The sequence below is a fragment of the Eretmochelys imbricata genome, chromosome 14 (genome assembly GCF_965152235.1).
Source record: "Eretmochelys imbricata isolate rEreImb1 chromosome 14, rEreImb1.hap1, whole genome shotgun sequence".
NCBI classification, from domain to species: Eukaryota; Metazoa; Chordata; order Testudines; family Cheloniidae; genus Eretmochelys; species Eretmochelys imbricata.
The window spans coordinates 13,829,581-13,845,407 of record NC_135585.1 but is presented as its reverse complement, the minus strand read 5'-3'; the positions used below and the strand labels follow the sequence as shown (position 1 = coordinate 13,845,407).

Below are 15,827 nucleotides of genomic sequence, written 5' to 3'. Positions count from 1 at the left end.
ATAATTAGCATGAAGGACTCCCTAAAAAAATGATTTGATGTTTACTAAAGAGGCAGAAGGCAAGGATAAGGATTTTTTTTTTAAAGGCCCACTATGCTAGAAATTATAGGAACAGAAGTTTAACACCTTCTACTATTAAAATCAAACATTTTCAAAGTCAGCTGGCCTTATTTTGTCACTGGTTCCCCTGCCCTTGCACAATGCTGTAACATGAGCATTACAAACATGAGGGACTCAAAATCCAGACAAATTGCTTTAGAATGAAACCTTAGAAAGTCATGAAAATATTTCTGTTGACTGTAGGGTTTTATTTTTGGCCACAATGTGGCAGTTTCCCTTTTGAATATGCTCATCATGGCAGGATTGGACATGGCCATAATTCTAAAACTATTTTATGATTAATTCAGAAAAACATTTTATTCTCATTCTCTGAAGCTGTCTTTTGGACAGGGAGCTCCTAGAGTTTCCTCTGCTACCTAGAGGACGGGAGTTTTACAACAAAACTTCTTGCAAAGATGCAGGCTTCACGCAGTACAACCAGAGCTCACCGTGTGAGCAGAGCTGGTTGTTTATGTCTCCCTAGACTTTCCCCTCAGATGATAACTACAAACAGTGGAGACAGCTCCTTCTGGTACTTGTTCGTGCCAATAAACTGTAGTGTTGGGAAACCAGTAACTCCTTGCATGCAGGTTTATAACTGTTATCAATATGCTGCAAATTCTTTCATTAAGAGGAGGGGGAGAGACAGCAAGGATTCAATACAGCCTCTGATCCCCACCACAATTCGCTCCCGCCTATTAGAAACAATGCTTCTAGTTAGCACACACCAAAAGGCATCCTCGTTAGACTGACTCAGTAACTCCTGAGTAATGATCCTGATGCTGGAGCCTTCAGCAATCTTGAGCCTCAGTTTCCCCATGTCTCATGGGAATAGCTGCTTTCCTATTTCACACGTTATGAGAATTCATGTTTGTAAATGTCTGAAGATGTGATTATCATCATCCCGGTTTTACCACTGAGGAAACTGGGGCAGAAGTTGAGGCCCAATGCTGCAGAGTGAGTTGGTGCCAAAGCTGGGATTAGAACTCAGGTTCCCAGTCTTGGACTGACTGACTCCCTCCCACACCCCACAATTCCCTTTCCGGAATTCCCAGTGTACATCAGGTGCAGTTAGGACAGGAGCCGTTCCAAGGAATGCTGAGAATCAAAATGGCCATACCTAGAACTGGATAATTCCTGTGCAGAAATTGCAGTATATCTGGCTGGATTGGAGCACAGCTGTCCAGAAGGGAAAGGCAGCTTTGCTGAGCCCTTTTTGTTTTACATTTATTCCACGAACACCCTCACGCTGTTCGAGAATCCCAGAACATTTATTGGATATATATTTCTACAAAAAACTTCAAGGTAGTCCGGGTTACCTTGTAACTCTCAAATTTACACCCAGTGAGTTCCAGGAGCAGGAAACTGGAGTCGCCAACAAGTCATTTCAGAGCTAGAGGAGTCCTCCAGACATCTTTTTGATTGAGTACCACATCTGTCAAGGTGATCAGTCATTACTGCATGAGGCAGCAGAGCCTCAGAGCATGGTGACTAGCTTGAAGCTCCCCACTTCTTTGGTGGGGACAACGTTGATGAAGGTTTTGTAAAGCACCACTCCTTTTGGTAGACGACAGATCACTTCCCTGCTCTCTTGGCTGCGGGGTGGTGGCACATAGACCTCCTTGGTGAATCGCACAATCCCATCCTCCAGAGCATAGAGAGTCTTGTTACAACCCATCCCCACCTGGAAGAGATGAACAGTATCGTGTTAGAAAGGGAAGGCGGTGTTTAGGTCACTATGTATCATTTAACCAAGTGGACCAAGCCACTAGTCTGATGGCCTGGCTTCAGCAATGGCCAGTACCTGATATTTCAAAGGAAGGCAATACACACAACACACTCAGGGAACTGCAGACAATTCTGCACACTGTGGGGGTGGGGAGGATTATTCTAATCCTGAAGCATGAGAACTGATTCCCTTAACTTCATGTGCAAAACTTTCAATAGTAATAGTCAAAATTCTCCAGTTGTTTACTAAATCTGGCTCATGCACTGACATGGTTTTGAATGAACTGTAGAAAGCGTTTGGTAATGAAACAATGATTTCAGGGTTCTATTGAATGCACCTGAGGAAACAGGGAAGAGCCTTGCTAGAGCTAAGGCTGGATTCTGCACTTCGCTGTGGAGAGCTATAATAGATGAAAAAGTAACTCACATGAGCCCCTGGATGCCAGCGTATCATCCGTTGGGTGGCTAATGTATTGCCTGCATGAACAAAGGAACCTGCAACAGAGAGAGATGGATTCAGATTACAAAAGAAGCATCTCTATAGCCTGAGTGCTGGCAGAATGAGAACTGCTCAAGGGCTCACAAAGCCAGCATTGGTTGGGATGTTTCCTAAGGAGGAATTATCCCAAACTCTTAAAAACATTTGAAGTAAGAATGCTCCTACCAGGGAATACAGGGCAGTTGATAAGCAATGGCAAAAAGCAGTTTTAGCCTTTGAAAAGATCAGTTTGAGGGCACAAGGCATTTTCTGTTTGCTGCAGGCATTTTTTTTATTGCCTTTTACATCAGTTTTTTCCATCAGCAAACCCACCCTAATTGTTAGGCACTCAGTTACAGGCATCTGTACTTTGGCTTCTACTAAGCCTCATAATTCTCCTCTTTATCAATACTTGAAATGCCCAGCTTCTGAGCACAGTGTGAGGGGAAAGGGCACTTAACTTATCAGGTGCCCCCTAGGGTGTTCCTCCTCCCAGATTCCCCGGAGACCAGTTAAATTAGAACCAAGGCATGTTTCTTATTGGTAATTTCAATTTCCTGCACGTAGGCAGATCTGGAAGCGAGATTGTGTTACTCTAGCCTCCTGCTGGCTACTCTCACAATGGTGGTTATGTATGCAGTGTTGTTGTAGCCAATGGTGTTTAAACCTTCAGGTTTCTTTCTTTTGCAAAGAGTTACAAACAACCCCTCCCATCTGAACTCTGAAACACACAGCAGTTTCACGTGTAACAGTCCCTGATAACCAGGCAACAGGGGAGGGCACGTTCCAGATCATATAAAGCAGCGGACCAGACTGACTAACCGACCTTCTGTTTTCTTATAGCCATAGCGTTTCCCGGGACTGTGGCCACCAAGATTTTTTGAGCTGCCCCCACTCTTCTTGGATGCACATCGCACCACAACCGCAGTCACCTGCGGAGCAGCCAGAACTGTATTCAAAGGAAGAAAAATAAAAAAAAGTTTTAAAAAAGTAATATCTACAACAATGAATTCAAAATGGACAAATATTTACATTTCCTTTTAAATCAGGACAAAAATTAATTCAAAGCCCAGTCATGTCATTTCAAAACAAATGTTAAAGCCAAAGACAGAAAAAAGCCCTTGGAATAAATGTATAACAACAATAATTCATATTTAACCCATTGTATCTCTCCTGCACACAACCAAGTCGCACTTCAGAAAGCATCCCGCTACCTAAATGGAGTAGCAGAACTCTAAGCAGTGCATCTAAATGCAAACATTCTGCTATTAGTTGTGGCCATGCACTTTAAATCCTGAGCTACAGAAACAGTTACAGAAAACAGTCAGTGTAGCCAACTGATACGAGCACAGCACTGAAATTCAGGACACTTGGAGTTTATCTTCCACTAACTCACTCAGTGAACTTGAGACAAGTCACAAATATTGTATGCCCCAGTTTTCCCCATCTGTGAAATGGGTATTAATACTTAATCTCAAATTGTGAGGTTTAGTTAGTGTCTGTAAAAATGCACAGTTTCATGATCAAGACCCTGATACAGGACAGTATTTAATTGCTGTCCTGAATCGGGATAAATTTAAGCACATGCCCTAGTAGCCAAGGCCTGGGTTTAAAAAATAAAGTTGTTACAGTAAGTGATTCGTCTTTCTCCTTCTTGGAACATGTCGCCTTTTCACATCACAAAGTTCTTCAATTAAAAACCAAATACACAAAATCCATTGTCAATAAATACATTCAAACGTTTAAAATCAAGGAAGTCTGACCCTTTTGTGAATTCTACTTCATAAGAAGTGTCCTGGATATAATTAGTTCTTTTTCATACAATCAACAGCCAGTTTCCCTTTACTCTAAATCCTTCTATTCAGATGTCTAAGTAGTGTGTTACTGAACCGTGGTTGCCACAAGTGTCTCATTTCCTTATTTAAAAATAGCAATAGCACATTATAACACATACTTTGCAAACCACAAAGATTTGGGGGGAGGATGTCTTTATAAAGAACAATGTATTACATTTGTTTAGAATACATTAAGTAAAAGAAAGGGGCTGTGACTTAGAGAAATAGCAGCGGAATGGGGAAAGAAAATAATGGGATTATAGAGCTCCTGGCAGAGTATTTTTACTAGATTGGGATTAAATTTAATCCTTATCTAAGAAACTAACTACCTTTGTTTGATCTCCAATGTAATTATTTTATATTTTAAATCATACTGTGCACTGGTACAGTATCTCATGTGAGGACATCAAAGCACTTTACAAATATCAGTTAAAACCACATCACATCAAGTGTAGTAGGAAAGTATTTACATTTTATAGATGGGTAAACTAAAACACAAAGCTTAAGGGATTTGCTCAAACTCACTATGAACTGGTGACAGAATTCAGAAGTTTTGAATCCCTCCTGGAGAATGCCCTGTCAGCAGCTCTCTGTTTTTTATTAGGAGAGGATTTTAAGCTTGAGCACCACTGCTGACTGTAAATGGAGCAGCACAGCACAGAGAGAGTGGCAGTCTCACAAATGAGCAGATCCCCACGTTATTTAGGTTTAGTTTGCTTCATTTTGGTCAAAACCAGCCTCTTAAACTCCATGTGAAACCCAAACAGCAGTCAGTGCACATCACAGACACACAAAAAATGAAACTACAAGTCATTGGTCTGACTTCCAGCCATCTCATTTGCCCCAGGCTTGCCCTCATAGTAACAGCAGCGAAGGTTCCATGGCCTCTTATGAAAAATTCTGAGACTCAATCACGTGATGTGGTGGTTGGAAATGTGCGTGAAATCTCCTGGGTGAAACAATGCCAGGCCCCCTACTTCAAAAAAATTTCCAGTCCAATACACCATCTTCTTCCTCCAAGTCCCTGTTTTCTTCCACTTCAGCCCAGCGCCTATCAACCCAGTACAGTTCCCTTTCCATAATATTTGACGGACTCTCCCCTAGGTGGCTTCTCTACCAGGCAGCTGTCCCTCAAACTGCAATAGAGATTGGTGTCCTATTGCCTCTGGCTATAAGATGGTGAGTTGAAAGTTTACAGGGGGCTTTTTTCTTTTTGTTGGGGGGGGATGGGGCCCTGCAGTGAAAATTGGTTTTAGAGGCCTGCTCAAAAATGTTAAGATCAGCCTCCAGCCTAAGGCCAAGCTGGTTGCTGCATACTAAAGCAGTTGTTGCACCACTGAGCCCCCACCCCCCTAAATCCTGTAGTCCCTGCTACAAAAGGAACTTCCCTCCTGTGTCTACCAGCCAGTGGACATGGGGGACACATTATACAATCCCCTGTTGGCCACTCCAGGAGCGCAAAAGAGGCGGTGGTGACGTTCATGCTGCTGCTCTATCAAAAGGAAGTCCTGCAGCTGCTGCAACCCTATGGTCCGTACCTCCTCAGATCCAGCTTTGAATCTGAACAGGGAGCTCACATTTGAGAGCGAAACTAGCAGCCACTCCCTGATCCAGGCTTCCTATAGCCAAAGCTTCCTAACCCCAGCTGACCAACTCCTCCACCTGACTTGCCCCACACGTTAAGCAGGGGAGACCATCCATTTTAAGAACCAGTGGCCCCATCTGACCTCCTAGCCCACAACCAGTTTCAAAGAGAAATGGAGATTAGGAAGTGGGCATGCTGTGGATGGCAGGGAGGGAAAGGGGCAACAGACTTTTTAAATGAGAACTTGGATTTTCCTTTTGGGGCACAAAGGCTGCTACGTTAAAGGGCCCACCTAAACCCATTCCAATTCATCAGTTAACAGTAAAAAAAAATAAACCTGACCTGGTGCAGAAGGATTCCCTACTACACACTATTCAAGAGGCCAATGAGTGTAAAACCAAAGTAACTCCACTGAAGTCAATATGCAACCAGGGATATGTAACATATGCCTACTTCCTCCCATGTCAGATCTTATGTACGTTGGGCCAGCTCTACTCTCAGGTAGACAGATGTAAGAACCAGAGTAACTTCAGTGACTTCACTAGTTCTAATGATGTCACTGGCAGCAGAACGAGCCCAACCTATAAGAACTGGCATGGGTAGATGTGCATGGCATAGAGATTTTAATGTCCCATACATGGCAGAACGATATACTTTTATTAGTCCTATTAGCTCATCAGACTACTCTAACTTCAGATGCTCTGTTAGGGATCAGGGCATGATACAGAACTCTAGACAGAGTGCTCAATGGGCAAAAAAGGGGTAGCTAAAGAGAGAGGGAAGGAAGGGGGACAATGGCTGTTAATAATACCTAGCTCTTCTATAGTGCTTTTTATCCACTGACCTCAAAGTGCTTTACAAAGGTATCTGGCACCTATGGGCACATGTACAACCTTGTCGCTAGATCACAGCTGGTACCCAGCCCACAACTACCTCTCTGTGCCACCCTTCCTGAGATCATCCACGTTTTCGACTTTCATTGGCCCCAACACCACTTCTGAAGCCTAGGCAGCCTCCCGTTAGGCTGTAACCACTACACACCTGTGACACAAAGAGATGGCGCCACAACAGGCCCCTGCCCGCTTCTGGGACTACGAGCCCACAGGCTAGTTAGCGGGCTCGGGGGCTCACGGCCTTCCCCACACACAAGGGCGGCGGGCGCACCCGGGGAAAGGGCGATTTCCTACCCCCGCCTGGGCTGCACTTAGATCCGGGTGGGCGAGGCCCACCCAGCCCCCTGAGTCCCCCCCCCCCCGCTGCCTCGCCCCAGACGGACCTCGCCTCTAACTCTCCGCTTCCCAGAGCCAAGCCCTGCCCCCAGCCCCGTCTCCCCCAGGTCTCTCCTCCCGAGTGCGGACGCGCTCCCCTCCCCCGACTCACGCAGCCTGTTCACCGCCACCAAGCCCCGCAGTCGCCCCAGCTCCGCCATCTTCCTGCACCACCGCTTCCGCTTCCGGGGGGGCGGCTTCCGCTTCCGGCGCAAGATTTCCGGTCAAAGACGGAGAGGAGGCGGAGGCGGCCGGTTTCAATGCGAGGGCGGGGCCAGAGCAAAGGCCGCGGCCAAGACTCGGACGCCGGGGTTCTCTCCGCGGGGGTGGGGGGTCTGTGGGCGTGGGGAGACGGCGGCACGGACCCTCCCCAGGGCGCCTCAGCGGGCGGGCGGCTCCCTCCGCCATCGCCTCTCCGCGGACTGGGCCCCCCGTGTCCCCCCAGCCCGCCTCGGGGGTATCCTGCGCTCACGGGGCACCCGCCCTGGCGGCTCGTGCCGGGGGGAGAGGCCCCTCCTGGCCGTCAGTTGGCGTATTGCTCTGGGTCTTGAAGCCCGAGATCTAGTCGCACCTCTTTGCGGAATTAGGTTGTGGCTGGTCAGGAAGTTACCCGGCCCCTTCAGGGTCCCTGCCACAGCCCAGGGACTGTCTGGAGCCGGCTCCTCATTGCTCTGCTTCCCGTTCCTAGATGCTGCGTGCAGCTCGTTAGAAGGCACTGACTGACCACGATGTCCTTGGAGTCGGATGAGGGCGACCTCGAGGACCTGCCAAACTTCACTTTCCTAAAGCAACAGCCTCCTGCGGTAAAAAGCAGCAGCAGCAGCCGCTGGCAGCCTCCTTCAGAGGAGAGAGTTGTGGTGGTCTGCAGCTCTGACTCTGAGGAGTCCTCTCCTCCTTCCCCGGGGTTGGAAAAGTTCCCTGGCAGTCAGGATTCAGACCGAGCCAGCTCTTGTAAGAATGTGATTGCAAAGCTAAGCAGCGAAAGTGAGGAGGAAGAGGAGATAATCCCCTTGTCTGAAAGGCTAAGGGGGAAATTGGTGAACAACAAGTCCTCCAAAACTAGTATTTTGCTTTCTGAGGCCCAGCAACTGAGTAGCTGTGATGCAGTGTGTAAAGCTAGGGGTACTGTGCTCCATCAGAACTATGAACAAGAGGTTACTGACTGCAGAGAACAGTTGCTGCCAAAGGCTTCTGACACCCAGACAAGAACCCCTGGCTCATCCTGGGAAGTGTCAGATAGTGACCAAGATGATGCCATACAGGATTCCAAGAGGATACCTTTGCACCAGCCTCTAGTTTGTCTGTCAGACTCTCCAGCCCGGCGCAGCAGGTCTCTGGTGGCAGAGGCAAGTTCAGAAATGTCCCCTCCTCAGAAGAAGTCAAAACACAGCCAGGAGGAGAGAGAGAGGGCTCGTCAGGCTGTGTTGCAGAGGAGGAGAGAGCGGGAAGTGCAGAAGGGGCAGCGGGAGCAGGAGCGAGAGAGGAAAAAGGCACTTGCCAATATGCTGAAGGCCCAGCGACCAGAAGAGTGCCTGAAATACATAACAGTGGTGCTGGATCCAGGTAGCATTCCTTACCTTTTTTTTTCAGCCTTGAATTAAATGACAGCCCTCATTGTGGACCCCTGACCTTTGCACCCATCTCAGTTCTCTTACAGGTAGAAGGTGGTGGGCAAGTCCTCAGTGCTTTGCAGTCCATGAACTGTGGCTGTGTGATTGAGAGTCAGGCTGTTCCCTGTAGCATCACCTGGAGGAGGAGGAGGGCTGGGTCATCTCAGGTAGGGGACCACAATGTCTGAAGTTTACACCTTTTTCTTCCTCTTTGCTTAGCACGTGGGGTTGTGTTGCCTGGTGATCTGCAGTTACTGGTGGTAGCCTTGTGTCTGTCTGTGAGCTACTCAGAGAATCTTAAAATGAGACTGACTTATTTTTGGTCTTTCCCTGGCATGCAAAACTTCATTTCCCACTTGTTCTCACTAGCTCTTCTTCTCCATACTATCAGGTATCAGGGGATAGCCGTGTTAGTCTGTATCCACAAAAATAACAAGGATACAGTAACAATAACAATAAGGGGGCACCTTAAAGACAGATTTATTTGAGCATAAGCTTTTGTGGGTAAAAAACTCCACTTCTGGTTTTTACCCATGAAAGCTTATGCTCAAATAAATCTGTTAGTCTTTAAGGTGTCACCGGACTCCTTGTTGTTTCTCCATACTGTGTAACTAAAAACTCCAAGACTTACCTTTCCCATCTCATCTCTTTTCCAGTCCCAGTAACTCTGGCTACTTTCTTCTCAATCTTCCTCTGAGCCACCTTTATCTTTTCTGAAGGAAAATTTAGATTTCCCCTTTGTTTCCTCTGTTTGGAGTGCCACAGAATTCTGCTCCCAGATGTACCTGTCTTTGTTTCTTATTTCTGTGATCCCACCCCCAGGTTTAACCTTTGGCATTATTTCTAGTGAGATAACACCCATTTCTACACCTGATTTGACACTGTCTAACTGCTTGCTATGGTTCTGTCAGCTCCTGGTTGACTTTACTGCTGAATGCTTCAGAAATTAGTCTTCCTCCTGCGTTAAAACTCCTTTAGTGATTTCAGAGACGTGGAATAAACCTGGACCATAAGCCTTGGTTGCCAGGGCAGAAATCTTGGAATGTTATCTTTCATCTGAACTCTTTCTGTTTTGCCTCTCCCTTGAGACAGTGCCAGTCCTTGTCTTGGCCTTACTCCTCTGAAATGCTTAACTGCACCTTTATTCCCATTCTGGATTATTCTAAATCCTTCTCTTATGGTCTTCTTAAATCTCAGCTATGCTCTAGCCAGACTACTTTTCCTCCCAGAAGTGGAACCGTTACATCCCCATCCTCCATGCTACCTTTGCGGACTTCTTATCCATCTTTGAATTCAATTTGAAATTCCTTTGCTGGTATTCAGACTTATCCATAGACATTCTCTCCACAGAACTTCTGACCTTGTGCCCATCTACTTCCCCAATCACTCACTCTTCTCTCTTGTTCTCATCCCTCTCCAGAAGGGTAGCTGTTGTTCACTTTGATCTGGATCTTGTTCCCCTCACTCCAGGCCACTGTCCCACTTCCCCTTGTTGAATCTTTCCTACTAGTGACTCTCTGTAATGCAGATTGATACGATCTATTAATCCTATATAAACACAATGAATTGTCCATGTCCTCAAACCCTTCTTTCTGCTGAGCTCTCTTAATGTTCTCCACTTTGGTGTCACGTTTCTCTGCTCTCTACAACCACACTGGTCTCTTGCTGTTCCCAGCCTTTTGCATGCTCTTGCTCTCAGATTACTAATAAACTGATGCCGCATGTGCACTATAAAACTCATCAGCAATCTGAGTAACTCTGCCCTTCTGCCTCCTTTTAGTGACCGTGGCAATGAGCAGGAGCATCAACTTAAGGGAGATGGGTCATTAACAAGCTCTCAGACTGAAATGTTTCATCTGTGGCTAAAACACTGGATATACGTGAAGCTAGGATCAGAATAGGATCGCTTTCATAAATACCTTGAATTCAGTACGTATTCAACTCTGGGCAGGTTGAAGAAGGCAGCTGGATAGAAGAACCCAATATCCTGGTTCTGCTTCGCCTGGAGGATTTTGTATCCATGATCTACAGCTACAGGCAGGTGAGGCTGCTCGTGGTTTCTATGTGCTGTCCAAACGTGCCTTGCTCAAACAGTTGGGTTACCCATTTCTCTTTTTACAGCAGTTTGTTTTGGAGTCTTAAGGCAAATAATAATTTTCCTGTTTTAAAACCATATGAATGTCCAATGTTGTCAAGCCTTCCGAACTGGCGAAATGGAACCTCCCGCTCTCCCTCGCCTGCCCCATTGCTGCTGTATTGGAAGAAGGCCTTGGGAGTGCAGACATTTCTCTGCATGTTGAGGGGTTTGACTTAACTGCAGCGCTGGAACCTGAGACTTCAGTTCTGCAAGTGGATCGGCATGTGCAAACCCTTACATCTGCACAGTTCCAGTTGCAGGATTGGGGCCTGAGGTTGCTCTTTGCTAGTGTTGTCCTGGACTGTATGGTTCAAAGGGGGTTTAAATGCTATTTTCTGGCTCTCGTTGCAGGAAGTCCAGGGTGGCACAGAAGGACCGAAAGAGACTTTACGGAGCTTCGTAGCCTGTGTCATGGAGAGAGCTCCTAGGAAAACTCTAGCGCTGGCTGTAGTTGAACTAGAAAAATATTTCAGGTTAGAATTCTTCCTTCAGAGATTTCTATGCTGTTTCTTGCAGGATAAGTGCTGGCAATGGCCACAGCTAGAATGCCATAGGTGTTCTGCATCCTTACTTGTATTTCCTGCTGGCGTAGGCTGAAACATAAAAAACAGCCGGAAGAGCCTCTGTAACCAGAGTTCCGTCACTGTTTTATACAGCATCTCCTACTGGGGACAGCTGGTAACTGTGAGCTCCCCAGCAGCCTGCACTCCTGCACCATTTCTACAATGCCTTCTGCTGGCACTGGAGCAGATGAGGACTCCTGGGCTATTCTTTCTCTTCTCAGATCTCACAAAGTTCAGTCCCGGAAGAAGCTGCGGCAGGCAGTGCTGAATGGAAGCCAAGTAGAAGGACAAAGGAAACGGAAAAAACGGAAGGAAAAGGGGGATTCTGGCCCAGAGCTGTCCAGGGTGGAAGTGGAAGAAGTGGGTAAACCTCGAGCATTGTTCTCCTTTCCTGGCTCTCTCGATGATTTAGCATTTTACCTGAGTAGACCCACTCTGTGGTGAGGGGAATTCAACACTCTTTAATACGTGAGTTTGTGGGTAGAACCTTTCAGCCTCAGCTCTCTACCATAGGCAAAGAGGAATTGACCTGAACATATCTAATAGAAACAGGATAGGCCCAGGGATTCTGATGTTAGGGAGAATCAGGTACTTGGTTTTTTGTCTCTTTTGGCTGTGTTGTGTCTAGGCGCATTCTCTCACACTCTCCTTGCTGCTAGGGAGGCAGCCTGAATGAGATGGAGACTTTCATCTGTGATTAGTTGCTAGAGGACCCTAATGCTGCACGTGCATCCCATCTCCCTGGAGACCAGGGCGTCTCCTCCATGTCAATTCCAGATGTCATTCCCTTTTTGTACATCTCTGATGTAACACCCATCATTCTTCTCAGCCCAGTGGATAACCCTAACCAGAGTGTGTGCAGTAGGTGACAATGAACACTGGATGGGGTAAATGGTGCAAAACGGGCCTGTCCATGGAGACGTTAATCTGCTGCAACTGAAATTGCAATAAATTGGCATGCAGCACGTTTTTCTAAAGAGCAACTCGAGAGGCAATGGATAGAACATCCCAAACTATCTTTTAATGCTTCAAACTAGCTATTCCTAAGTGGGTGAGCTGGCTGACTGGAGGCAGCCTCCTTGTTCTACAGTAGGTTGCAATAAGGGACTGGGGCAGTGTCCCAAAAACACCTTGCCACCTCTGATGCTAAGTGCTATGAAGGCCCCTGTCGCGCCACAATCTTGTATGTGTTGTTTGGTTTCTTGATCAACTGTGGCTGTTTTCAGAGGCTTGTTGGGTTCGTGTCCCCTCCCAAAACATCCCCTAAATGTTTGACCTAGGCAAAAAGGGTAGGGATTGCACCTGAGGCTGGTGTGTGCTGAGGGAGAGGGGGATGAGTCACCTCACTCACTTTTGGGCCCTATCATGTCTACAGGCATTGGTGGATCTGCAGCTTCACACAGGAGTCCAGGTTCGAATCCTTGAGAGTTGGAAGGAACTTGGAGACTTTGCCAGTATGTTCACCAAAGCTGTAGCTGAAGCACCATTCAAGTGAGTGAGCATATGGGATTTATTTTATAAGCTAACTTGCTTTTGGAGATATCCTCAGGAGAGGCCTCGTTTCCATGAGTATTGGAGGGGAATATACAGCCCTACTTCAGTGCTACACAGTATAGTACATTCTTCACTGCAAAAAAGAGGGTGTGTTCTTAACTCAAGTTAGCTAACTTAGGTTCAACTAGCAGTGAAGACACAATGGCTCCGCTTTAACTTGGGTAAGCAGCATGAGTTAAAGCCTGTAGGGCAGCCTGGGGTTGAACTTGTGTTGCTAACCTGAGTTAAAAGCTGAGTTGCAGTGTCTTTGTTGCTACTTTAACCTGAGTTAAGAATACACTTTTTTCGCAGTGAGGAGACCTCCTCAAAGACCAGGCAGTACTGAGCAGCCACTGATGAGGTGCCTTAAAACCAACAACGTTAGTGCCTCTTGCATTGAAACAGGTGGTGCATTGGGCTACAGCCCCTAGAGCTTGTTTCTCCTCGTCAGTGTTGGAGTCTGATTTGAGAGAGGGTGTCAAGTAAAGATCTTCTTTTCAATCTGTGTTTGGAGGTGGAAAGGGGATATAAAGAAGGAGGGCTGTGCCCTCTAGCTGGATTCAGTCACTACAGCACCAGCTTTTATGCTTCACCTGAAAATATTTGTGATTTGAGAGATGTCACTGGGGCAGAATCCCCGTTTAGTAGATGATCATAAGACACACTGTTGTAATTATGTTCTCACAGGTCATTCCCCAGCAATGTAAAGTTGAACCCCATACTAGCACACTCATCACAGCAGCTTCACTGTCTGTCTCACAATAACATCCGTGAAAACACACACACCTTTAAAATGCTTTTATATGCTGCTTATAACATCTCTTCGACAGCTTGCATTCTGTTTCCCCAGATTGCATGTGCACTGGTTTGTTGCAGGGTTGCTCATAGTGCTGGGCCATTAGTATCAAGAATAAAAAGCACAGATTATTTGGGCCAGTGTCTGCCCTACACCCAGTTCCTTTTGTGCTGCCGAAAGGGGGCCTGAGGCTGCTCTTGCTAAGAGGAATCCCTGGGTGGCACAAAGCCAGTATAGCTGCCTCTGTGCCCTTTGTTATAGCCAGCCTGCTTCTAATGTGCCACGCTCTCTGGTTATTTTCCACCTAAATAAAAGGATCTTGCTAACACTTATATGGCAGGTAAGTCAGATTTTGCACATCTACCTTGATACTATTGATCTCTCTAATTCTCTGCTGGATATGAGGCTTCCCTGCTCTGTGGCCATTGTTTCTCTCTCCAGTTATCATCTGTTGAGAGATGCAAAAGATAAGTTTTGTGATTGTTTTGTTCACCTTCCCTTCTGTGCCCTCTGCAGGCAAGAGCGAGAGAAGACTGGCTTCTCCTTCTACCTGGAGAGTGAGTGGTGTAGGGGAGTGAAGGTGGACCGCTCAGGGAAGGGACTCTCGCAGGTTTGGAAGAGGCAGATCCAACAGTTCAACCGGGTCAGTCTGGAGATGGCCAGCGCCATTGTAGCCGCATACCCTTCTCCTCTGCTTCTGGATCAGGTAAGGGTGATCTACGGTTTTTGATACAATTGTGCACACACAGCTACTAATGCAAAGAATGTTACTTGTGTTAAATAACTTCACAGAGATTAATTCTGAGATATTGATCCCATGTCAGCTTAGAATACTTTGTTTGAAACACCCAGTCCCGTCATGGCAAACACTTTGTACTTCCATAGCGCCTTTCATTGGTGGCTCTCAAAACACTTCCAAAGGTGGCCCTTATCCCCATTTTACAGAAGAGAAAAGTGAGGCACAGATTGTAACCCAGCCCCAGCACTCCAATGAGTTAGTGACAGAGCCAGGAATAAAACTCCAGTCTCCTACTTCCTCTGCTCTAAGCATTAGATTGCAAGTGAGGGAGATGCTGACAACAAGAAGGGGAGCTGTTTTTATAGGACACCAGAGTAATCTGTGGAAAAACTGGGACTGCTTGATAGGATCTTTTCCTGTTCACTCCTCCTCTCCCCCCCCCACACACCCCCCCAAAAAAAAGAATATTTGAAATAGTTAGTGGTAGTTCATAAGGAACCTTCCCTTGTGCTTCTGGGAGGAGGTATCTTGAGCCTGAATGTTTCAGACGTGAGGCACGTCTGTGTATGAAAATTTAATCTGGAATAAAGCAGGGTGTGAATTTATTTAAAGTGACTATTCCTGATTAATCAACGTGTGGATGCTTTGATCCACTTCTAAAGTGGATTAAACTAATTTGGAATAAGAGCATCTACACTTGAACGCAAGTGATGGAAGAAATGACTTCTCTGCATCCATTGGCTTTGGCAGAAGGTTACAGACTGGCATTCAGAGCAGAATGAAGCTATTGAGAGGGGATCTGTCTTACTGAAGTTCATACCCTCACTTGCTTGAATAAGTGTTCCCCTTGTAGAGGGGGAAAATGAATCTCCAATCCTGCATAAGTAAAGCAGCGCTGGCTGTTCTAGATGTATCCAGGCTGCACGTTTCTTTCTGTTGCAGTTGTGTTCATGGCACAGTCCTTAACAGTGCACATAGTCTGTATGTATTGAATTCCTGCTGACAGTGGGTGCTCCTTCTTGGCTACCAAGTGAGGTCTGGTGGGAGAACTGATGAAAGGAGTGTAAAACATGAAAGGCTGAAGCAGTGAAGGAGCCCTTCCCCTCTGTCCTTTTGAGGACAAAGGAACGTGACAATCGATGAAATCACCATTCCTTTGTACTGTTTTTAGGCCTATTGTAGATGCCTTTCAGAGCGGGAGCAACAGAACATGCTCGCTGACATACCTGTGCGCCGTGGCAATGGTGTAACTGCCACGTCGCGGCGGATTGGACCAGAACTCTCCAAACGGATTTACCTGCAGATGACCTCACACCATCCTGATCTCTCTTTGGATGTCACGGGCTAGCCCAAGAGAACATGGATTTTACTGGTTGCCTGGTTAAACATATTCATCTCCCTTCTAGGAAGAAAAGTGTATTAACTAATAAATGGAATCATGGGTCTTGCTTGTAAA

At 46.4% G+C, this 15,827-nt stretch overlaps 2 protein-coding genes across 2 annotated transcripts; one reads left to right on the top strand and one right to left on the bottom strand.

The window, feature by feature from the left end:
- Nucleotides 1-1,349: 1,349 nt before the first annotated feature.
- MRPL27 (mitochondrial ribosomal protein L27) lies at nt 1,350-7,210 on the bottom strand. The gene is made up of 4 exons (XM_077834415.1): nt 7,106-7,210; nt 3,132-3,254; nt 2,255-2,322; nt 1,350-1,783 (listed from the first exon to the last, which is right to left on the bottom strand). Exons 1-4 carry the CDS (start codon nt 7,152-7,154, stop codon nt 1,577-1,579), a joined length of 447 nt encoding a protein of 148 aa, XP_077690541.1. The 5' UTR covers nt 7,155-7,210; the 3' UTR covers nt 1,350-1,576.
- Nucleotides 7,211-7,247: 37 nt separating this feature from the next.
- EME1 (essential meiotic structure-specific endonuclease 1) lies at nt 7,248-15,827 on the top strand. Its single transcript, XM_077834414.1, has 9 exons — nt 7,248-7,580; nt 7,682-8,556; nt 8,640-8,770; nt 10,555-10,644; nt 11,092-11,213; nt 11,525-11,663; nt 12,679-12,794; nt 14,149-14,338; nt 15,543-15,827. Exons 2-9 carry the CDS (start codon nt 7,722-7,724, stop codon nt 15,717-15,719), a joined length of 1,800 nt encoding a protein of 599 aa, XP_077690540.1. The 5' UTR covers nt 7,248-7,580; nt 7,682-7,721; the 3' UTR covers nt 15,720-15,827.

What these genes read in the sequence shown, in the direction of transcription:
- MRPL27 (XM_077834415.1), bottom strand. Translation starts at nt 7,154, where the DNA reads ATGGCGGAGCTGGGGCGACTGCGGGGCTTGGTGGCGGTGAACAGGCTG. An exon ending in GGTGGCGGTGAACAGGCTGC is followed by an intron (nt 3,255 to 7,105) that starts GTGAGTCGGGGG and finishes CTTTGAATACAG; the next exon opens with TTCTGGCTGCTCCGCAGGTG. An exon ending in TGGCTATAAGAAAACAGAAG is followed by an intron (nt 2,323 to 3,131) that starts GTCGGTTAGTCA and finishes TCTCTGTTGCAG; the next exon opens with GTTCCTTTGTTCATGCAGGC.
- EME1 (XM_077834414.1), top strand. Translation starts at nt 7,722, where the DNA reads ATGTCCTTGGAGTCGGATGAGGGCGACCTCGAGGACCTGCCAAACTTC. An exon ending in AACAGTGGTGCTGGATCCAG is followed by an intron (nt 8,557 to 8,639) that starts GTAGCATTCCTT and finishes CACCCATCTCAG; the next exon opens with TTCTCTTACAGGTAGAAGGT. An exon ending in GTAGCTGAAGCACCATTCAA is followed by an intron (nt 12,795 to 14,148) that starts GTGAGTGAGCAT and finishes TGCCCTCTGCAG; the next exon opens with GCAAGAGCGAGAGAAGACTG.